The sequence below is a fragment of the Akebia trifoliata genome, chromosome 13 (assembly GCF_017979445.1).
Source record: "Akebia trifoliata isolate Shusen 1 chromosome 13, ASM1797944v1, whole genome shotgun sequence".
NCBI classification, from domain to species: Eukaryota; Viridiplantae; Streptophyta; class Magnoliopsida; order Ranunculales; family Lardizabalaceae; genus Akebia; species Akebia trifoliata.
In genome coordinates this window covers 6,248,330-6,273,123 of record NC_141387.1, presented here as the reverse complement: position 1 = coordinate 6,273,123, position 24,794 = coordinate 6,248,330, and the positions used below count along the sequence as shown (strand labels likewise).

General features: G+C 34.2%; 2 protein-coding genes across 7 annotated transcripts; both read right to left on the bottom strand.

The window, feature by feature from the left end:
- Nucleotides 1-122: 122 nt before the first annotated feature.
- Nucleotides 123-11,680, bottom strand: LOC147387569 (MLO-like protein 11). Of its 4 annotated transcripts, none has more exons than XM_086420966.1 (16): nt 11,017-11,680; nt 10,493-10,721; nt 9,477-9,534; nt 9,101-9,306; nt 8,758-8,874; nt 7,847-7,907; nt 5,487-5,578; nt 5,128-5,202; nt 4,650-4,735; nt 3,590-3,639; nt 2,955-2,995; nt 2,540-2,710; nt 2,394-2,429; nt 2,120-2,187; nt 1,956-2,016; nt 123-732 (listed from the first exon to the last, which is right to left on the bottom strand). In XM_086420966.1, exons 2-16 carry the CDS (start codon nt 10,634-10,636, stop codon nt 286-288), a joined length of 1,713 nt encoding a protein of 570 aa, XP_086277092.1. In that variant the 5' UTR covers nt 10,637-10,721; nt 11,017-11,680; the 3' UTR covers nt 123-285. The 4 variants fall into 4 exon arrangements, with proteins under 4 accessions (XP_086277092.1, XP_086277093.1, XP_086277094.1 ...); XM_086420967.1 differs by having other exon boundaries at nt 10,493-10,716; nt 11,294-11,680; XM_086420968.1 differs by having other exon boundaries at nt 10,493-10,716; nt 11,375-11,680.
- A 3,303-nt stretch (nt 11,681-14,983) lies between these two features.
- ALN (allantoinase) lies at nt 14,984-24,110 on the bottom strand. 3 transcript variants are annotated; one of them, XM_086421147.1, is made up of 16 exons: nt 23,936-24,110; nt 23,137-23,230; nt 22,730-22,850; nt 21,579-21,652; nt 21,132-21,208; nt 20,904-20,940; nt 20,739-20,824; nt 20,376-20,435; nt 19,083-19,231; nt 17,698-17,824; nt 17,182-17,337; nt 16,977-17,087; nt 16,692-16,802; nt 16,374-16,472; nt 15,695-15,843; nt 14,984-15,364 (listed from the first exon to the last, which is right to left on the bottom strand). In XM_086421147.1, the coding sequence occupies exons 1-15, from the start codon at nt 24,026-24,028 to the stop codon at nt 15,715-15,717; spliced, it is 1,524 nt and encodes a 507-aa protein (XP_086277273.1). In that variant the 5' UTR covers nt 24,029-24,110; the 3' UTR covers nt 14,984-15,364; nt 15,695-15,714. The 3 variants fall into 3 exon arrangements, with proteins under 3 accessions (XP_086277273.1, XP_086277274.1, XP_086277275.1); XM_086421148.1 differs by having other exon boundaries at nt 14,984-15,236; XM_086421149.1 differs by having other exon boundaries at nt 14,984-15,370; nt 23,936-24,095.
- Between the last annotated feature and the right edge of the window lie 684 nt (nt 24,111-24,794).

Genomic DNA, 24,794 nt, shown 5'->3' with positions numbered 1-24,794 from the left:
ATTTTGTGGAGAAAAACAAAAAAATTATTTATTTTAAAATAGTAAAAGCTATATTATAAATTATTGAAAATATAATAAATTTATATGTAGAAAATATGGTTGAGATCCGATCTGATAATATATGTAGAAAATATACAAATATATATTTATATTACATATTATATAGACATACATGTATATCATATCATCATCATCATAACCATCCAAGCCTTGCTTCAAAGCTTTGGAATTCTAATATACAGTTCTCTATGAACACAACATAACTGGAATAAGATTCCATTTCATTCATCCTCTTCTAATAGGCATTGTTGAGGACCTTAAAATTCTTTCTTGAAGTCCCATGGAAGTAGTGCAAGAAGATATGCTCCGAAGTAAAGGAGTGCTGACCTTGCTCGAATTTTCATTTGGAACAAGTGATACATGACTAGTTGTAATAGTAGATGCAGGTTGTAACTCGATGTCACCGTATGTGCCGGTGACAGCGTCAGGGGTCTCGTATTGCGGGCACTCACATTCCTCATGTGAGTGGATTGTGCCGGTGACAGTGTCAGGGGTCTCATACTGCTGGCACTCACATTCCTCGTGTGAGTGGATTGTGCTAGTGTTGGTGTGTATGGTTGAATCCTCGTTAACAATGCCAAGCCCTCTCTTCCTCTTTGCTGCCTTCTTCCATCCATGTATAGTTTCTCTAAGGCTTTGTGAGATCAAGGCTGCCTTGTAGTTCGTCCCCATCTGAAGAGAAACAACAAATTATATCAATAAGGTTTTGACGATGATGCATTATTCCAGAGACAAGTTGAATTCCTGAGTACCGTTGATATGCACTTAATTGATGAAATTTTCTGTAAAAAAATACTAGTAATGAATCCCTACATTCCTAAGATTTTCTTCTTCAAATGGAAGTCTTTGTTAATGTATAGCATTCATATCAGCTCTATTTTTGTCTGACAGCATTTCCATGTCTAGTACAATTGTTTTTCCTACAATATCATCAAATTTCAAACTGTTCCTCTGGTTTCATAATGAAACTATAAATAGGGTAATTTACCCCCCCCCCCCCCCCACACACACACAAATGTTTTCAAATGATGACATACCCCTTTAATATCGGTCTTCTCTGAGAGACCAATAGAAAAGACCTCAATGCCCTTGTTTTCAACCACTAGCGAAAAAGACCTTGATTTTTCTCCCCAAAACCTGTTGTCATTGAACTCCTCTAGAATATATATATATATATATATATATATATATTTAACCTATTCGAACTTCTACCTCTTTCCTTTGTATTCTCTTCCCAAAATAAAATATTCTTCAATTTCCCCAAAAATTCAATCTTTGTCTTGAGGTTTGAAGGTTGAAGGTGATAGGATGGTGTTTTAGCCTAAAGATTGAATGCAATGGGTTTTCGGGAGAAGAATCAAGAGTTTTTGGTAAGAAGTTGATAAAGAGGGAATTTATGTCATTTTGTATTGGTCTCTTAGTGAAGAGTTTGGGTATGTTATCTGATTGGAAACACAGAAGTATCTCAAATATTCACCAAAACCTGGAGGGTTATGTCTAAATTACCCTGAAAAAAAAATTCCTCTTCAGGGCTCACTTAGTGGGATATGCTTCCTTCTTTGGGTCATTTACACTTGTAACAGTGTTTGCTCACAGAAACATGTGTTCACACATTCACAGAGTTGCCAAGCTAGGCTCTAATCAGCTGCCTCAAGGATGCTAGCCCCAACTACCACATGTGAAATGACACATATGGATAAATAGATAAACCTATAAATGATGAAGTATATAACAAAAAACAAAAAACATATAAATACAGTTTACTAGTAAATAGTTTAAAAAAATTCTGTCCAAAAATGCACAGAATTCGATAGGTAAGTAATCAACATCTGTATTGATTAGTAATTTCTTTCTGCATTCATTTAGAGATAGGTTATCATTCATAAAAGGAATACCTGAGTAACTAGTGCATACTGTGGCAGGGTACTGTAGCTGCATAGGAACTGACAGGCAAACCTGACATGACAACATGGAGAATAAGAGGTCCATGATTGATGATAGAATGCCAACTGTTCTTAACAAGTAGAAGATTTAGGTAATCTTGGTAGTAAATGCATACCCCAAAATAACCCGAGTGTACACAAGAAAATGGTTCTCAATGAAGCAGGAATTGTACCCGAACTGCCACTGTAGATAAATAAAAGAAAAAAGAAGATCGAGAGACAGTGTAAATTGGTTAAGTAAAAAAAACAAAAAATGAAAAAGCAAAGATATTTTTCTAGTAATCTCATTTCTTTCATATTTTGATTTTGGACCATTAAAGATTGGGAATAAGTGGGTTGTCTCGATTATCCCAACATTGAGAAATAAACTAGTTGTGTTAAAGAAAATACCCAGAACCAAAAGAATGAAGCCAGCTCAAATGCATTCTGTGATTCACAATGAAAAGAAATGCCTGCATTAGCTTTGCATGTTTGTGTTGAAAGGTGAATGAACATAAATCATGTCAGGCATCACCTCAACAACCAATATAACTAACCTGAAAAAGAACAAAATGGATCAAGGATAAGATTAATTCTGGTTTCTTAAACCAGAAAAGATCGTCTCGTGGCCTTAACTTTGTTCCTGTGAAGAATCCAGTTATGCCAGCATTTTCCCATGCCAACGTTTCAATAATATGTTGTAGCTTTGCACCCACCAGAAGAACAAGCTGCATAAGACCGCACAGATTCAGCATATTATAATAAGAGGGATTAGCATACAAGACTACATACTGCTCATCTATGATGTATGGAAGTTTTTGTACTGAAAATATTATGCTTTTTTCTTATAATGTATTCGTAAAGATGTGCGGGTATATCAAACTGTGAGTTTTATTGTTGTGTATCTATGTGCAACACTGGCACAAATGTCTGTCCAAACTACTACTGCACTAAGAAAAAAAAAAAACTTACAGTAATGGGAATCATGGCTATCCAGAAATAAAGATTGGACCCTGCAAAATAGTATAAAGAAAACAAAGGGTGATAAGCCTACTGAGAATATTCAAGAAATAAGTAGAGTGTGCAACAAGTGAGTGTCGTGGGCGAGATAGACCCCGTAATATTTTCTTAAGGTTCTTTTTTTTTTTTTTTTTTTTTTTTCTATTTTGGGGATAAAGACACGTTTTACAACTCCGGATTTTATAAATAGAGATCTCTAGGGCAGTAAAACCAAGGAAAGAAAATAATGAATGTTTTTTTATCTGATCCGTGGATGTAGGCATACTGCCCAACCACATAAATTCTTGTGTTGTGTGCGATTTCTGTTCTCTTTGCTGCTTCGTTGTTTCACAGTGAATCCTGAAACAGATAACTGGAAGTGAGTGGAGTGATTACTAAGCTGATAACTCTGTCCAAATTACCAGAGGACCACAGAAGCAGGAACCAGCAAGAGACAACAAAAAAGGTAGAAATTGAGCTATTTTATGGCCAAGGTCATTTAGTTGTTTTGAGTTTGAGTAGCACCTTAATTGTACTTGTGCAAGATCAAGGACGCAAAATTGGAAACATTTTGGGAAAAAAAAAACAATAAGAAAAATATGCCATACCTTTTACATTAAAGAGCATGACAGAAATAACAAATCCCCAAAGCGGCACACTGCATTACATGGAAAAATACAGGCATCTTAGCTGGCTATCACAATGTGAACAGATGGGCAAACCAATACTCAGACCCAAAACTCATGCCAGTGATCTTCAAAACACACGTTGATATGAACCATGTGCAATAGCAAGGGATAGAGAATACTCTCGTAAAAAACTGTGCAATGGACACTACATTTATAGAGGGAGCTAAAGAGAGGCATCACATGCAAATTTTTGGAAGATTTTGAAGATCCAAGCAACTGAAAAATGTTTAAAAGACAGATGAAAATAATAATGAAAATGGGGTATTGATTTGCTTCATAGAATTGAATGAATGAGGAGAATTTGTACACCTGGTCTATTATAGTTGGGACAGGCATTGAAAAGGATTTGGAACGAAGAATTAGTGGCTTGTCTTGATGATAATACTCACTTTTGGTCCACGAGTTATTAGGTATTTATGTAAATTGGTCAAAATTGACGCTTCAAGTTCAAAGGAAAGAAATGTGTTGTAAATTAGTGGGGCAATGTAATCTCTCCATGTGGGGTTGACGAAATTATTAGAAAAGATTTTTCCGAAAGATAGGGGGGTTAGACCATAATCTAATTTATTCCTTAGGAATTTTGAGGGGTATTGTGTGGTGGAGACACTAAATTCATAATCATAAAAAGAAAGAAAGAAGAAGAAGAAGAAGATTACATGGATTAGGGCTATTAATAAATTTTGAACTCTTCGGTTGGTTGCAAATAATTTATTGGGCTTATCTATCATTGGTTGAAACGCATAAACCCACTCTAGTTGGATAACCTACATTGGGGAAATCTATTGGACAGGATATATGCATGAAAAACTTAATGTTATTCAATTTCTTTGGTGCTAATATACTCTCCAAAGTCATTAATCAAACAAGAGAAATATAACAACATAATAAGGCAAACAACAAAGTGGGAGTAACCTTAACATAGAAGAATCATCTCATCATAGCGGGGAGTAAATGAGAGTGTTAGAATTATGTTAATTACCTCACTCCTACAATCTTTTGGAATTCTTCTTCCATAGAGCGAACCATATAGTTGTGAAAATCATATTTTAATGCAAGATTGTGGTTCTGCAATCAATAAACAAAAACATAAATAAAAAAGATAATTATACTTGATTGTCCCGTATTGGAAGGAAACAACTATATGATGTAAAATGTCAAGTTCATACAAATAAGACAATGGATAAGTGAAGATAAGAATTTCGGCAGAAAGCCGCCTTGTGCACATAACCATGTTTTTTCCCCATGACATATGTATCAATCTTTATTTCTCGTGCAACACTAGAGATGTGTTGAACTGAGACTCTGCAATATAATACTAATATAGAGCTCAATAAGAGATTAAGGATGTAAAATTGGAGTTTTTTTTATCTGCAAGGAAGGAACCCATACATAAAAGCTTTCTATGGAATTAAAAGTAAGCATATGTCTACTACAATAAAATTTCAGAGACTACATACCTTAATGAAACCCACACGAAGTGCAAGGTAGTCAACACGATCTACAGAACAAGCAAATTGTCGGAAAAAACAAGTCTGTAAGTAAGAGTTTAAAGATAATTATCAGTACCAATTGAACTTGAGATTCCAGGCAATTCAATCTAGAAGAAAATGAATGCCATCTGCTGAAAATGAATAATCCCTTTATGAATGAGAGAGAAAGTATCAAAATTACAGAAAAAAAAATCTAGACTTAGACCAAGTATTCTTATGCTCCTCTCAATCAAACAACAAATGGAATGACAACTGACGATGTTAGAGCTTAAAGGATGATAAAGTAACAATCGAAAATGCATCAACCATATGAACTTGTAACCTACCACCCAAACAAGAAATCTGTTTCTTCCCAAAGGATTTGCTGTATGAAATTTCACAAACATCGATTGCCTTGTCACTGCCTCTCTTATGATTTCTGTAACAATGATGGGTCAACCTAAACATTAGGAGAGAAAAAAAGATGAATAATTGATTAAGGAGATTATACTCGTCAAAACAAATAGTTACAACTGAGTTTCGAAATTTTGTCTCCCAGGAATGTATTGGTGAATAGAAAACATAATTATTCATTAAGACAGAACGAAACATTTGGAATTTTTTGATAAATTCTGAAATACTTATAACATACAAAATTGTGTACCAATCATGTGGGCTAAAGGAATCTTATCCCTCCTTCAATTCTAACCAAAGCCACCTCTTTTGCTATTGAAAGTGTGTTCATATGCTCTTTCATTACCTCAATACTGTTAAAGAAAATCGATTCCAAAGATTCGGATAATCAGCACATGAGCTATAATATGGTTTTTATATATAAATTGAATCTACCAACATATAGAAACAACCCTGATTAGAAAGCATAGATAGGAGATTCATAGGTGGTGCCATGCTGATTCATACCATGACGTTGCATTGCATCCAGCTGGAATGTTGCACCAAGTCTCAGCTGGCACACCATGGGCTATCTAGGGCGCCACATGTCTACCTAGCTACAATAAAAGGGAGGAGCCCCTGTGGAAAGAGGCAAGGCACATTTTCTTCTAAAGGAAAAAAAAAATGAAGACTTAATCCACCTATTACACCACAGAAAAAGATTATAAAGAACTTAATTAATGGACAAGAGAGGCGTCCTATGTTTGGCTCCAGTAACTAACACAGAGTGACAGTCAAAAGGTTATCATTGTCAGTTTAAACTAGTTTGAAGGATTTTTCAGAGGTGATACTAAAATGCCCTAAGATTACTTGTATCACCATAAAATCGGTGTTAATGGAAGAAAAAGAACTTGCATTGAATAAGATGACACTACGTCATATTACGTTTTTCGCGACTGCACAAGTGCGCTAAAAACGACTGTTAAAAGCTGTCGTTAATTGCGACAGCTTTTAACAGTCGTTTAACCGTCGTTTCTACCCACATACAAATCATTACTTATATTAACTGTACTGTATCTAATCTCTCTCTCTCTTTCACAGCTCGATCTGCGTCTATGTCTCTCGCTCTCTCAAATCTGTCGATCACACTCTCTCTCTCGCTCTCTCGCACTCATCTCTATCTCTCAAATCTGTCGATCACACACTCTCTCTCTCCCTCTCTCGCTCTCTCTCTCGCACTCATCTCTGTCTCTCTCTCTCGGTCACACTCTGTCTCTCGCTCTCTTGCTCTCTCACACAGTCTCGCTCGCTCTCTCGCACTCTATCTCAAAATTTCTCGATCTCTTTTGTCTTTATAGTTGTCTCTCGCATGCACTCTCTCTCTCTCTCCGCAAAATCCAAGATCTAGGGTTTGTGAACTCGCTCCCAGATGCATCTCTACGAATTTTAAGCTGAAATCATATCTAGGTTTGCGCACTCGGATTGGTTTGCTTATTTCTCTATTGATGGAGCTTTATATCCGGTTTGATTGTTTTCAATTAGTGAAAAGGGATAGAATCGCACTTTAGTATTTGGGGCTTTGTTCTGGTTTTCATGTTTTTTTTTTTTTTTTTTTTAAATTTAGAAAGGCACATAGCTGCGTTAGTTGAAAAGATAAGTGACCAATCGTCTTGAGATGTTAACATAACATCTTGTAACAGGACCAATCTAATTTTTTGAATTAGATCACATGGTGATCTGTACAAAGCTACCCTAATTTAATAGTTTGTTCATTTAAGCAAGTGTTTTACATATTAAGATGTATATAGATAATATGACATTGTTAATCTCATTATCATCCAAAATAAAGTTGATGTGGTAGTTGGGCTCTCAATAAATGGGCCAGCAGTTAAATGATTTTCATTTTTACACTCCATACGGTCATTTTTCATAGTTTGCTGACTTATTTCATATTTGTTTTATCATTTTCTATAGTCTCAATGAAAATTTCCTCGATATTTCAATCTTCACAACATTTCCATGAAAATAGTATTAACTTCCATACTAATTGGGATATTTGTAAAATATTTATATATCTAAAGTAACCAAAATAAATACAGAAAACCAAAATTTAACACCTTGCCGTTGATGCAGTCTATCATTTCCAATAATAACTAGTCTTATTTGTCAACTAAAGCATGAATAACAGCAAATCATTTAGGATTGCGGCTAATAAATAAATTTGTGATAGTCATCCATCTAGGGATTTGTTTCTATGTAAGGGATAGGTATAGTGAAGCTGTTCATTATATTTCTAATACAACTAGGTTCTTACCAGTGAATGCACCATGCCTGTCCATATGAGCCTCATCCTCCCATTTCCTCCATCCGTGGATCTGCCCGCAGTATATTCAAATGTAATGAAATAAAGTAAGCAATAAAATTTAAAAATGATGTAGAAATGTCTTATGCTCATTTTTGGGTTAAGCTACATTTACAGAAGTCATCTTTTCCCCAGCAAACATTTTCCAAGTTTGCATGAAATTTAACAATGGTCACCAGCACGTCATCCTTTTCAATAAAATAAGCTTACCTAATATTTATTATTCAAGAATCTATTAGTGAATAAAATGGCAATATAAGCTTTTGATGAATGGGATGCACGTACATACATTTGTATGAATATTAATGTATATGAGTCGGTCTTTTCCAACACTCAATTTGTTCTCCCTCTTGTGGAGCACATATGAATAACATTTTGGATGATCTAACTGTATATTCCTTGGAGGCAATCCTCACAAAAATTCAACACATTCTTAACCTCATGAAGGGTTGAGTTGAAGATGAAAATTCGGGACTGCTCATTTAAACCATAATTTTGATCAATTTTTCTATATAGTTAGTAATATTAGATGAGCTGATTTTTTGAGTGATATTGAAGATCATATCGAAAATAGACAGTTGGATCGTACAAAATGTCTCCCGCCCCACAACAGGAGTTCAAAGAAGCAATGCTTTGTCAAATTACAATAGGATCAGGACAACATGGAGTGAAAATTATTCTACAACCAAAGCAGCAATGTTTACTTAGACTCTGTGGTACGTACAAAAGCCAACACAAGAAGATCAGAAGCACATTCAAACAAAGAACCCACAAATATCTAAGGCAGATTTAATTAGTGGATAATACTTTAAGAACACAGTCATCAGTACAGGTCATTATAACTGCTGTTAAGAATTCCTAACCTTTATGATTGCCAGCAGCATAGTTAAGCAGCTGTAAGATATATGAGTTATTGCCATGACAAAGATGAAGCGGTGCAGCTGTTCCAAACCTTCATAAGAAACAAACGGCTCTTGACCCTGCATGATAGATACAATTTATAATTAGCAGAAAATATTAAAGCTAGAACTGAGAAGAAAGCATCCTAAGAAAAGCACCTTCCAGGAAAATCAAATCCCACAAGTGTCCCATTAAAGTAAAGAGAAAATAAAAAAGAAAATCCATACGATTGAATAGTAATATTTTATCATGAAAGATGGAGCTGGTGAAAATATGACAATTTTACTGATGAGTTCAATCACATGCCTCGTTACAAGGATTTTGACTCAAGACATTCAATATCCTCCTAAGGGAGTGATGAGGAATGGGAGCCTTCATTAGTTTGTGGTGCTGGGTAGAATCAGTGCAAGTGTGGAAGGTACCACCATAGAACTTCGATTTAATGCAAATACTTGAAATTGTGTTTGAGGTAGCCGTAAGAAGGATAGATATAAATCCAACCAGCATCAACTCTGCAGCCCAGAAGCTAAAGAAATGAGGATAGCAAAACAAAACAATGGCAAAAGCAATTGCCGCTAAGGGATTGAAATTAAAAACAATTTCCTATTTTCCAATGCATCACAGGATGCTTCGAGCTCAAAGTATCATAAGATGACGCATTTCCAAGTTTGATGCCACATACCTTCTTTCATTTTCTCTACAGCTTCTAATAAAGGTTTGCGATTAGTTTTCCGCAACCACTGAGAGGACAAAATAAAATCACATTAGAAGGAAAAAGAGACCCATATTCAGTACCATATGATTTATTCATAGCTGGAGCAGCAAACCTCCTAATAGCAATGACACCACCAAAAAAATAAAATAAAACAAAGTTACTTGTCATGTTAGTCAAAACCATCAAGAGTTACAAATTAACTGAAAAACACAATATGTGAGCCAACTCATCTTTTTCACTTGAAAAAACAAATGAGAAATTTGAGACAGTTTTACAGCTTGTTGAACCACATGACAGCCACTAACCTACCTACACTAGTAACTGTTCAACCCTTAATCACAGTCATTTCAACCCACCTTAGCTACTGTTAATAGCCAATTGACCAACAATATTTTTCAGTTGGTTCATCTGCAACATAGAAAATAAAGCTATATCCTTAAATCTGAGACCATAATTTTATAAAGTTAATAGCCTTGCTGCCCAACAACACCTTTGGTTTCTACATTCTGGCCAGCATTAGTTTTATGCAAAATGCAAGAACACTGAGATATAAATCTCTATAGTATTGAATGTAAAAAAAAGATATTGAATGTTTGTACAGTCAAATGTGTATGAATTAGAGATTTAAAAAAAAAAAAAGTGGAAATTACACTAAGATCATTCCAGGCAAAACCGGTGTAAACTATAGCGAATCATGATAGACAAAGCTTAGATGATCAAGTCATAACTCTTCTGAATAGAACAGAACTACTATAAAAACAAGTCCCCACCAAGAACCCACGTACAGTTGTGATGTAGACCGACAACAATGGCCTTTTCTAAGAAAACAAACATTCTCAGAACACAATCATATATGCAAGATATTGTTCTTTATTTCAAAAATAAGGCTACTCATTGAACCTACTTAATGATGAACATTATTTAACCAAATAAATCCATTACATATTCTTCATAGATAAGCAAAAAATTCCAAAGCAACTTACATAACTTAATCGATGAATGGAGCGCTCCACAAGCACGGAAACAGTAACAAAGATCGCCAATACAAAAGCAACAGACCACGTTGGGGCTAAGGCCAAAGACCGCAGTTCCTTATTCTCTTCTGTCATCCTAAACTCTCTAGTCATGAGCCCCCGTCGATCACAAATCCTTTATTTCCCAAAATCGCCCCACAATACTCACCGTCCCAACGTTAATCTCCCGGCTTCTGCTCTCAATTATCAATAAGAAACCACATTATTGAATCAGTACTCGAAGATGACACTCCAAAACCAAAATTCAGTTAAAAGATTTCAACTTAAAGCTGTTTCATCGCCTGACAAACTGAAATTTCCAAATTCCAATTCATTAAGGTGTTGTTTCAGTAATTTAAAATCCTGAACTTTTTTTTTTTTTGGCAATATTGGTTCCAAAATAGACTATAAACCAAAAAAAAAAAAAAAAATCCACTTTTAAGATGAAAAACCAGACTAAACTACTAATATTCTTCTTTTGCAATTCTACTCACAGAATCAAGAAATCAGAACAGCAAAACCTCTATTTCTTCTGAAATCTTCTACAATGTTAGCTTAAATTCTCGAACAGAAGCAACAAAGAAACCCCCCCAAATTACAAAATATCGCATTTCCCTTCAACCCCCATTAATGAAGAGTAGATTTTCAGCTCAAAGAACTCAATTTTGATTATTTTCACTTAGCTTCATCCATTAAAACACCTAGAAGTCCACCATAATTGAAAAAATGCTCTGTTTTTCAACATATTTGCAAATCCATAAGAAACTTAACTCCGAAACAAATATCCATTAATGAAAGCTTCAAGAACAACATTCTCAGCTATCCTTCGAGTTTCAGTACATGAAAACTCACTACAAAATCAATAATCTTCACTCCAGAGTAACAGTTTGAAGAACAAAAATGACGATTAAATCTTCAATGTAGGGTTTTAGAGCTTCGAAACAGAGCTAAAAACACACAAATCTCTCTCTCTCGCTGAGATTTCCTCTTATAGGAGACACTTAGACACTCATAACGATTTCCAAGTACAAACAAAAGGATTAAAAAAAGGGAATTTTTTTTAAGATTGATTTTTAAAGAATCTAACTTTATTTAATTTAATTTTAAAGGTTTCTTCGTAGTTTTCTGAGTAAGAAAGCGAAGGTCTTGGAATCTCTCCGTTGGCGAAAATAAAAAATAGGAAGGACGAAGAAAAGAACGCTAAAGCCCATAAAGTCATAAAGATACTATTTAGACGAAAATACCCTCAAACGTGAATCACGTTAAATTATTATAGACATGGTCCTCTGGATTTTGTTAAATATTCGAGAAACCATTGTGTTTTCAAACTAATGACATTATACCCCTTAGCCTTAGTCTTTCTAAGAGACTAATAGAAAATAACCTAAGTAACCTCATGTCAAAATACCCTTCATTATTCTCCCAAAAATGTAATTTTGAAGAAGACATTTAATTCATCATTTATATTGGTTTAGAGAAAAATACTTAATCAAAGGGGCATGACCTCGGTTTGAAAACATAGGGTTATTTGTAATAATAAGAACTAAACAAACCCATAACACAAGATATTTCTAATATCAATCAAAATGTGGGGACAAATAACTCATGATATGGTTCATTGTTGCCATGAAAGCGATACAAATCAAATTGTGAACTGATTCTCTTTGTACCAATCACGATTCGATCTATATGGAGCTCATCCAAGAACACAGTTTCAACCTTTAGTGACCCCCACAAGTGTGAGAGGGGTGGTGAGATAAGGAAAAGGTTCCAAAAGGTATTTTCAAGATTCTAGTTGTCGGTATTTGATTGCACATAGTAAAATGTAAATAAAAAAAGATTGATTTTTAAGTTGGGCTGAAGAAATTGTGAAAAACAAGAAAACAACAACCCTTACGATTTACAAGTGCCAACTAGCTTAGTTGGTAAAGTCTTTGAGTGATGATACTAGAGACCTGGGTTCAAATCTTATCAACACCGGTTACTAAACTCATTAAAAATAGGTTAACTCATAAAAATAAATGAATAAATAGATAAATAACAAACAAACATTACTATTTTCCACCAACTGAAAAATCATTTGCTTGGAAAAATTATGTTATCTAGTAAAATGGTATAAGCCTTTTAGAGAGCTTCTATTGCCACACCAACTTTTGGTATAGCCACCTCAAGATGAGTGTAATTCTTTGGTAATTTACTTATGAATTGATGTGGTGTTAGCAAAACTTAGTGTGGAAAATGTATCTCTCACATTTTTATCTATCAATTTTTATATCAAAACAAGAACTAGAAACCACCCAAGTTTATATAAAGCAAATATCTCATGTTGATCACTTAAAATAAATAAATTAAAAAAAAAAAAAAAAACTAACGATTTTCCACCCTAACTTGAAAACCATTTGCTAGGTGGATCGTGTTAGTGAATATTTTACCACATTGATGGGAAAACTATGTTCTCTAGTAAAATTGTATAAATTTTCAATCTATAAATTTTAATTTCAAATAAAAAAAGTAGTTCAAGTTTATATAAAGCTACTGTCTAGTGTTGATCACTTTAAATAATTCATCATTTTTCACACTCTACAACGACATCCATGAAATGCAATTTCATTTTCATTAAAGGAAAGGATTTCATATATTTTCTTTGTTAAAGTATCTTTTTTATAAAGTTCTTGTCGTTTAGTAAATAATGTAAAAAAGAACCAAAACTCTTTTATATTTATCATACACGGGTTTCCATAATTAGATAGATTACCAGGAAAGTGGCGATCCATTGAGGAGGTACTCATCCTTTTGTGGCATTTTTTTGGTCTCTAGCATCTTTTGAATCGGATAGAGTTCATTTTAGTATTATTATAATATATGTATTTCGAGTATTTCGTGAAAATTTATCTTTTAAAAAAACAATTCAATACTTTGAAAATCAACAAGCGTCGAGTTCATATTAACTCTGTTTTGCCAACGCACGAATGATATTTACAAAATACATATATATAATAATAGGGGAATGTTGACTTTCAATATTTCATGGGGATATAGTATTATCTAATACTTTTTTTTTTCAATAATACCCATCTTCATTTTGTCTTTTATTGAAAAAGACAATGATAGATTAGTTTTTTACACAATAAATGCTTATTTACATAATAAATGCTGCAAGCATTTAAGTATTTTGATTTAAATAAATTTTTTTTTGATAAATGCTTTGACAATCAATGCCAACATAATAAATGCATTTATTAATGACATAATAAATATATTTATTATGTAAAAGGCTAACATGCCTTAGTCTTTTTTATTAAAAAACAAAACGAGGAAGGGTATTAATGAGAAAAAAAAAAGTGTTGGATAATACTAACGTTCCCATGAGATCTTGGACGTTAGCATTCCCCATAATAATATATAGCAAAATGGATATTAGGATCAATATTTACGTTTTAATTAAGATTGGAGTTGGATCAAAGCATAATGTTTGAATATATTGTTCTTTATTTGTCAACCGCCAGAATGGGCTATAATCATCATTGAAAAACTCAAGTAAGTTAAAAGAAACGAGAAAAATGTAATTTGGATGCATATAAAGGAAAATTTTATTAATTTGGATTACCAAACTAGCACCCAATGGCATTTGAAAAGAAAATTTTATTAACATTAAGTAATTTTCCCCTTTAAGGGAATTCCAACATATTTAGGGAAGTGCTCTCACATACATGTTTTAAGGTGTAATTATCAAAACCCATCATCTTCAGCCCCTTAAAAAATCCATTTATTAACATAATTAGTGTAACATTATTATTCTCATTTTCATAATTAAAATAGCTGTTTTGAACTATTGTGCTCTCACATACATGTTTTAAGGTGTAATTATCAAAACCCATCATCTTCAGCTCCTTAAAAAATCCATTTGTTCTTAAGATTTGAATGTTGAAGAAAATAAAATTTGGAGGATAAAGGGCAAAACTATTACTAGATTTTGCAGTCAATTCATAAGTGATCGATTAATTCGTTGATTTACCAAACTAATCGGTTACTCCCTTATTTAGAGAATTTTACAATTTTTTGAAAAATTTCAGAGAATTTTGTAACTATGTCCACACCTAGTACCACCATTCCAATAACACCTTAATCTTTTCTCTCATTATTTCAATTATTCCAAAACTACCCCATTTTCGACTTTAGTCTTGCCTTTTCAAAGTCTTCAACTTGCACTAAAAGCACTCATTTGCAAAAGAACCAATGGACCAAGGTGTCAAAATTTTCATTAATTTTTTTTCTACTGATCGAAACCATCAAATTAATGGTCTATGGGAGAAATTTGATGGCTCTAAGCTGCTGAATTGGGGAGCCTAAAAAATTACAATGGCCATGGGCCATCGGTTTCTAAAATTTTTGGGTTTTGGCCCGTCAATTTTTCTTGTCAAAATTTTCAGTTTTCACATAGTGATGGTTCGATCAGGAGTCTTTTTCGTACGTGTCAAACCTTGTCCTTTATTCTTAAACCTCCATAAACACATCAATAAGCTATTACAGTTTAGTAATCTAAATCTGTAAGCCTGCTTACAATAGTGGTTTTGATTGCATTAACAGATAGAGAATTCTTGTAATTAGTAATTAGCTTTGAGAGTAAACTTGAGCATGAAGAACTCAATTTTACACTCTCTCCTTAGCCCAGTAAACTGCTTCTCATGCTGAGAATGAGCTCAAAGTGCAATTCCTGCACAACAATGGGCAATACAAAGTACAGGAAACGACTGAGAAAGCTTGTTAAGATGCACATCCAATGGTGGTAGCATGAAGGACATAATCAGCACGCTGCATTGTGATCAATGATCTGTTGCTCACCTGTTCCTGTAGCAAAGAACATATTCAGAAACTCATTGATCAACGTAAGACAGCTGAGACGAGTCGGGCTCTAAGAAGGGGTGTCAATGCGGACACCGCAGAAAGGAATTTGAATAGGATGAATGTGCCGGGTTGGGGTCAGACCTATTAAAAAATTATCAAAATCGAAACCTAGGGAAGGCCCATTGACACCAGCGCTAGCTCGGTAGTTAGCCTAGATTCATTATTTTAAAAATGGGTGTGTTTTCATTGATCCAGATGAATCAAAACTAGGGTTTGAAAGATTGAATTTCAAGTCAGTGCTTATGAACATTGGACTCTGGAAATTACCTCTTGTTGGGTTGCTCTACTTATTTTGCAAGGATTGGAACGCCGCAGGCAGCAGAAGCATGTTTTCCCTCTTTGTATACAAGGTTCCCTCTCACAAAAGTTGCCAACACTTTTCCTGATAATCTTGATCCCATGTAAGCTGAGATACTCTATATAGAGAAAAGATACCAACATGAAAAAGGACGACTTTAGAATTACATAATTTACATTATCAGTCTTTTAAAAAACCTGATTATTAGTTTGATGGGACACATCGGGTAGTCCCATTAAAGGGATAAAGCTCTTAACAGTCTAAATTATCTAATTCTGAACCAAAATTCAATTTCATCAGATGATGCTAACCATCTTACCAATTTTATTATTATTTTTTTACAGTGATCATAAAGAATGGTCTGTTTATCGGATGATTGGAATTATCTGATCAAGCTGATTTTCGGTCAAGGAAGTCTCTTACGTGGGATTAATCGATCCAACCACAAGTCAACAAGAATATGGACCAAGATCAATGTTCCAATCTTCGTACTCGGATTTTGTGAGTCATTTTGATATAAATTTGACTAATAAGGCCACGTGATGTTCTTCTTAACTTGGGGAGATTCAAGTGAAAGCGAACCAAACTCCAAGCACCAAAGACAGTCCAATAACTAAAAAGAAGTTGAGAAAAGAAGGGAAAGCATACAGGATGCTTGTGGTATGCAGTATGGTTCTCATCGAGTTCAAATTCAGCATCAGGATTCCATACAACAATGTCCGCATGATTACCACTTGTAATAGCTCCCTGCATCACATCCAATTGAAGCCAATGATGAATAAAACTTCAAAATGAAATTGAGAGCTTCTATTACCACACCAACCCAAGATGTGTGCTAATTCTTTGGTGATTTACATGTGAATTGGCGTGACGCTAGCAAAAGTTGGTGTGTCAATAGAATCTCTCATGAAATTCCATCATATTTTACAAGATATTAAAGGAACTTTTTACAATCACGAATATTACCTTCAAATCTTGCCCTGCAAGTTTAGCAGGCCTTTCGCTCCACCATGAAGCTATTTGATTCAAAGTGATCCCATATTTTCGCCCATGAGACCATGTCGCCGGAAGAACATACTGCAAACATTTGTATTGCACTAGTTGGTCCACATGAATTCTAGAAAAATTACATAAGGGGGCAAAGCATCCATTCCATGTAACACCAATATGGAAAAAGCTCACGATGTAAAAGCATGTGAATTACTAGTACTCCTAAATTAACTTTTGGCCGTAAAAGAAGAGATTATTGACCTGCAAGGATGATATACCACCCCAAGCCCTTAAAAAGTCACCTTCATCAAGAATTTTAAGCTCTGGTACTGTTGGTGAATGATCAGAACTTAACATGTCGATGTGGCCTTCCTGATAGGAAATGCAATAAACAATACCAAGTAATATGCAGCATTAAAATTTCATGTAGCATTACCAAATTAAAATTCAAAATAAAATAAAATACCATCAAAGCGTCCCATAATTTTTCTTTATTGGCTGCATCTCGAATAGGTGGAGCACACTTAAAACGTGTATCCCCATCCTGAATCTCTTCTGCTGAAAATGCTAAATAGTGTGGGCAAGTCTCAACAGTTATGCTATCGCCACTGCTTTTGGCTTCCTGCATGGATCATATAATGACAGATTTAATATGTATAATTTCACCTTCAAAATAGCCCCTTAGCTTCTTGAGCTTCTCCATCAAAAAATTCCCCCATGTTCTTTATGTGGAAATATAAATCGCAACTTTTTTGGTAGGTTGAGGAGGACAGGCCATGTTACATAGTGGTTTCATTAACAGTACGGGGTGTATGAGCAGTAATAGTTATTAAAATTTACATGGGTCAGCCATTGAAAGTAATTATTGATGTAGATGACACATATTGCAGCATAAATTATACATTGCATGTGTGTCAGAACACTCATATAAAGGCAAGGAAGAATTTGTATCCATTGTTGAAAGAAGAGAAAGTATAAGTACCTTAAGTAGATTCAGGGAAGTTCTTGCATCCGACAAATGAACAATGTGAAGATGAGATCCCTCTGCAGAGCCACCAACCCTTGTGCCTTTTGTTACTTCTAGAAGTTCTCTAATAGCTGCCTCTTCCCTGTTCATAACAAAATGAATGGAACAAGAAGGTAAGAAACATGTGATAGGACATGAATAGGGATCAATGAAATCAAACATTTACATATACATTAATGCCTCATATATCTGGTAGACCAATTTATATTGGTTTCTAGAAGATATCTGTTTTGAAAAGTATATGTTGAATTATTATTTTTTTCCTTTCCCCACATTGCTCTCCTTAGAAAACAGACTACATCCTCTTCAATCTTCATTAAGCCCAAGTTGGAGTTCATAGTACTATCCAATTTTGGGACATGGCCTTGATGATGATGATGATGAGACTTCCATAACTATTATAAAATTTTGAGAGGTTATATGCTCTGTCAATAGGAACGGACACGACGGGCAGGATTTTTATTTTTTTCTGATTCAAAGATATACCTATGTGATTTCATCATCATCGAAGCCTAATAGATCTGGGATCTGCTACACAAATCCTGTTCCTCCATTCAATTATGTCCAGAGCATTACCTTCTGTAACTGTAAGTGAATTCATATCCACTTTCACTATCTCAATCCACGTCTTTCTAGGCCGGCCTTCTGCTCTTTTAGAACTGTCAACTTGTATATGCCATTTAACTAGGGCTATAATCAAGCCTTTGTTGAACGTGCCCAAGCCATCTCAATAATTTTCATCTAAATGCAAATAACTACAGCTAATTAGAGTGAGTTCAAAGCATGATCCATCTGGTTCCTTGCCAATAGATAACCATTTGCTAAGTGATTCTTACCTAAAAATCCAATCTGTATTTCTTGTGTGGGAAAAGAGATTACTTATTCTAAATCTACAAACAGAAACTAAGATAGTTGTAGTCTTCAAAGAACTAAAAGTCCAAACCGGTGATATTAAAAAGTTATCACTATAGTGCTGCCAATACATACTTTAGAAGTGAAATTAAATAGCCTTAGTTTATTTCAGGGTTCAACTTTAATAAGATTCCTGGAACATGAATACAATTCACTAAACATAACGAAAAGCTAATTAACACAGGTATTTAAATTATTACAAAGAATCCGGTATCGGGTATTTTACAAACTTGTGCTGGGAATTAGTTGAATAGGCACATCTGTAGTAACCAACAGTATTCAAGCACACGGATAAAAAGAGTTATATTCTTCATGACATATTGAGGGTGAAATTAATGTCCTTCAATGATGTTCATAGGCTATAAAGCCAAATGGTAAGTTTACATCTTTTCATAGAAGGAATTTTAACAAGTGCAACAGAATCTTACCACGAAGGAGGCCTTGTCTTAAGATATGTTGAATATGACCGAGCGTTATCAATACCATCCTTTGCTTTAGGATAAGTTTCAGAATCCAGTTCAATCTCTGCATGTACAAGTAAAGGTCTCTTGAACTTCGCTAGTACATGCAATCCTGCCTGCAAAAGTATAAGATGGAAAACAAAAGGAGGGACAAAAATAGATCACTTCAAGTTGCAAAATAATCTTTTCCATGAAAAATAAACAAATAAAAGGTATTAAAAAAGTGAAACCTGTTATGTTGTGCAACAGTGGTTGTTATACAAGTGAGACAATAATGTACAAGGATATTGGGAACACACCACACCCCGTTATTTTACATTATTTGAAATCTTAGGGAGACCCATAGCATCAACCAAACACACCCTTCTCACAGGTTTGAGGGAGACCATTTCCATATTTGAAATTCTTGTCTTCTTTACTTTTGGAGGCAATGGACACTAATGCATCTGCAGCTTTGTTACTTTCTCTAAACACGTGGTTCGTTGACCTGCTTCACTTCTTGAATTTTTCCCAGAGGCCTTCATCAAATGGTCCACCACCCACGGATATCCTGCATCCTTGAGTGCCTTAAAAAGAATGTCTCGAGTCTGTTTCTCTAGAGATGAATTTTCATTCTAGGGTAATAAGATTTAGACCTTCTGATCAGGTGCACTATTTTTTTCTAATCCCAAAGAACAAGCTGAAACCGATCATCATTTTCCCTTCCGAATCCCTAAAGAAAGCACCACCTGTCCAAATCCCAGATTCCTAATGCACAATCCATCCACATTTAAATTTACTCAGCTGTACATTGGTTTAGAGAAATAGATATTGCTAGCCTTTGAAACCCTCACTTAATTGGAACATTTAGCTCATTTAGCATGATCCTGTCCTCCCTTCCCAAAGACTCTTTCGGTTCTATCATTGAAACAATCTCCCTTATCCAAGTAATTTTACTAACCACAACAAGCATCTTCTACCTTTAAAAATCTGACCATTTTGAGCTAACCAGATCTCCCACACACATGCATGCATGAAAAAGGTTATTGAAGAACTTGTCAAAATCTAATATCGTTAATGATCATCGAATCGTGATGAACAAAATTCTATCTATAGATCTATGAAGCCAGACATTTATCCCAGAAAAAAAAATGAGTTCGGCTATTTTTCATCTTATCTGAATACAATTTTTTTTCCGAAAACTCATTCATGATATAAAATAAAAATACAAATTGTCAACTAAAAGAAAAGTTCCTCTGGAAGGAAAAAACCTTGACAAACCTTGATATGGCTTGCATTTGTCATGGGAAAGTCGTTGATCCCCGAAGGACACATGAAAGACTACATAAATACAGACAAGAAAAAAGAAAGAAAATAATTAGATAAAATTATAACCTAACACATGAAAGACAGTAAGAAGCATCAAGCTTAAAATATAGCCTAACAGGGTGAATATGCAAACCAACTATGAGTTGTGATCATGATAATGCATGTTGTGTGCGTATAAACTTGTAAGCACTAAAGGGGTAAAAAAACATAACTTTTCAACTTATCACATATTTTAAATAAGGAAGCACCTGGAGTGTACAAAATGTTAAGAATAAAGAAGTAAAAGTTTATTAGTAACTCCAACCGTGTAGTTACCTTCAAACCAAGAACGCCAGCCTTCAGAAGACCCTCCAGAGCACTCATATTAAATGCATTTTCTGGAACTAACCCGCCCCAGAAACCTGTTCACACCAAACAAATCATTGTTATTACTGCTACGTTCAGTATGTTATATTGTAGGTCCAACAGACAAGAGCATACCAACATCAATGTAGATTTTCTCTTCTGCAGCCTCGACCTATCATGTAAGGTAGAAAAAAATGAGCATGGTAGTTAGTCAAAACCATATAGAATAACTAAAAAGAACCACTCAAAAAAGCATCTAAACATGAAAATGATAAAATGGACTACCAAACACATGGAAACAGGCTTTGATCATGCAGGAAATAACTAGAAATATGAATGGAAAGCTGAATCAAGAATCCAAACCTTGAGCCTTAAAGCTTCTTCAGACACTGTTGAGGGGAAACTATTAAGAGGCATGTCGATCAATGTTGTTATACCACCTGTGAGAGAATAGTTTACATCAGATGCTTATTTAGTCGAGTTTTATTTACTGTAGGACAGTTTGGGCACTAAAACAGAGTCATTAAGGTCTTATTAGTCATTAAATAGTAAGTTCGTCAGACTACTACTTAAAGTCATGTAATTTACCACAATAATTGAAGGCTGCACCCGAATGTCTAGTGTCTACTAATGGTGGTTAGATGTTTTCTCATCTCTACACTTTCTTTGAAAGCTTTAAAAAAACACCAAACATGGTAGATTTTTATCTCTCTATAAGCTTATTTTCTTCTGAAAGAGATAATATGAATTTTAAAAGAGAAAACAGATTTTTTTTTTTTTTTAAAAAAAAAAAAGGCTAGATGAGCATACCAGCGGCTGCTGCTTTAGTCCCTGAAGAAAATCCTTCCCATTCAGCTCTTCCAGGCTCATCAAGATGTGCATGCCTGCCAGCAAAGGTTGATTTTCAGAAGAAAATTGAGAAAAAAAAATCCATTACAAGTAGAACAAAAATGGGTCCTCAACTTTTTCACTCTCCAAGCCTGTTGAAGGACCAACATGAAATGATTCCCAATTTCCACATTATCTCAGTGTTAAAAATGCAAATAAACAATCCCAAACTCTTAGGATATGTTTGTTACGGCTTTTTTTGGCAACTTTTTGGGCTTTGAGCCGAAAAAGTTGGAAAAGAACGTTTCTTGGTAGCAGCTTCTGCTTCAACAGCCTTTTGCAGGAAGTCCAAAACTGCATTTTTGAGAAGCCTAGTTGGGTCTGCTTTCACGTGAGAGCCACTATGAGAAGCCAATACCAAAAAACGTACGAGGGTGAAATGACCCCTCATTCTTCTTAACTTATTGATCAAACAACAGAATAAATTCGACATCTCTCTACTACTTCTACTACGTTTTTGTCAGCTTCTATAACAAACAAGATTCTCTTGGACACAGCTTCCCAGACTCGGAGTTTCTGCTTTTCCTAGACATAGAATCCTGAAGTAGAAGCTGGAATCTGTAACAAACAGACCCTAATTCTTTCCAGTCAAGAAAATAACTTTCCAATTACCTCCGAATAATATTTAATTAGAAACAAATGTGGCCTAACTCCAAGGCTCTGTTTGTTTTACAGTAAAATTGTGCCTGTTTTAAAAAAGAGTACCTTCAAGTATTAAACTGAATGGGTCTGTTTCACTATAAAATATTGTCAGAATGGAAAATTTTCTTCCAGAGTGTTGAAAGATAATGCAAAATCAACATACTCAAGTATGTTGAAGGTGAAGTTTCTAAACCATGTATTAATTTGCACACTCATACACATGTGCTTATGTATGAGTTCTGCCCTCCCTAACCTAACAGTACTCAGAAACACTTGCTATAATATGGAAACATTCCAGATCGTACCATTAATACTTCCATATATATATATTTTTTAAAGTGTGCAATAAAACAGTATGAAAAATCAAATTTAAGTTTAAATCTTGACAAGTTAGGAAATGAAATGAAAAAGGGAAGTGTTCCATATCTTACACATCAATCAATCCAGGTATGACGACAGCATCTCCGTAGTCCAACACATGTCCCTTAGTGAACATTCCATGTTGATACTCCCCTTTAACAACGGAAACAATGTTCCCTCCTTTTACCTCGACTGTCCAATTGCACATTCAAGGAAATCAAACAAATTAATTAAAGATCCAATATCTATTGTCTCATAACATACAGATAAAATTCTCTCTATCTCCCATTAAAGAAGGATGGCTGAAGCTATTTACAACATATATATAGAATAAGGGTAAGAAATAATATTTCACATGTCCTAATTAACTTGAAGATTCCATCTTGGATATAAAAAGTGATTGAAAACTTCTTTAAGATTCCAAAAATATTTCTTTTTGTTCTTTGGACATGAAAATTTTATATCTTTTTTGACAAACCTGCACCAGAAATTACTCCTTCTGGTGTAACAATGCGTCTGCTTGATATCCAAAAATGATCGTAAGGGAGAAGACTGCACTCATTGTTCGATGGCTGCAACATAAAAGTAGAAATTCCAATACAGTCATTTTTTTTTTACAATAAAAATCTCAAGTAGAAGTGCTGCTTGAGAACTAGAATCAATTTGCTTCTGGTAGCCAAGTGTGTTAGTAGTCTGCGTGGAACAAGAAATTGTAAAATTCCAAGTGTGTTGGAGATGAGTCCAAGGAACAATAAATAGTAGAATTCCAATTAATAAACAATTCAGATAAATTCAATTAACAAGATGGGGGAAAATTTTAAAAAAACGAATCAGAGAAAAATATTCGGAAATTTGCAAGATATTAAAGGATTACAGATATTTTGATAGAGAAAAATTATTAAAATATAATAGCAAAACAGATACAGAAGTGGAGGAATGAAAACAGAGGATGAAGATCAACCATTTGAGGAAAAACTTGGTTCATAGAGGAGAAGATCGTATCTAAAAAAATTAAAATAAAACGGTGAAATTAAAGATTAAAGAACTAATCAAATATTAAAGATATTGTGAATTTGTGAAAATGAAAAATTAGAGAATTTTGATCAAAATAGATAGCGAAACAGAGACAAAGATTAAAGATATCGTTTATGAAAAAAGATTAAAAAAAAAACATCTGTGAGATTAACGAACCAACAATAATGAACGTAGTGGACATTAAAGATGAACTCAAAAGTCAAAACAGATAATAAAACAATAATGAGAGAGAAAAATCAGACCTTTGAAGGTGTTCTAAGATAGAAGAGTAATAAGAAGGATGCGAGAAGCGAAAGCAGAGGAAAGACTCTCCATCCCAGAAAATGAAAATCCATATTCTCTCTCTCTCGTTTGCTGTAGAGTGGCAGATTCAGAGAAAAACGGCCCAATGGAGTAGTTGGTGTTGGTGTTATTCTACCACTCCAGCATACTCTAAAGTCTGACCACACGGATAATTATAAAAGCACCCCACAAATTAATAACGGCAATCCACATCATAGCCAAATTAATATGAGTTAAAAAGTTTCAAAATCATAGAGATCATCTACATCAAAAATCAGATCAGTCCAACACTTCTTACCCCATCAAAATAAGATCAAATATCATAAATCATCTATTTTTTTTTTTTTATAACCAATTTGATGGAGTTAGAAATTTTGGAATCGATTGATTTGTTATTCATCAATTTATAACTCATATAAGACAAATAATTTGACTATGTAGTTGTCCTTATTAATTTGTGGGGGTGTTTTTATAATTATCCTAATTCCTAACCACGTGTCACTCTAAAACAAAAGAGAGTTATTATTGACAATCATAACTTTTTATTTGTTAGACCCCAATTAAAAAAAAAAATAGAGTGATTTTCATTTCGTGAGTTGAATATGACAGAATTTTGAGTTCGGTACATTATTTATTTTAATTATCAAAATATGTATTCGTTATTTTTACAACCTATAAATTTGTGAGTTAGTCACTTTTAATATTTACGAATTTGGATATACGTTGCACACGTTTTAAAAAAAAATCCTCAAAAAATAAGTGAGTTATTGAGAATAAGTAAAAGATAGGGTACCAATAGTAACTTTCTCTCTTTTGTTA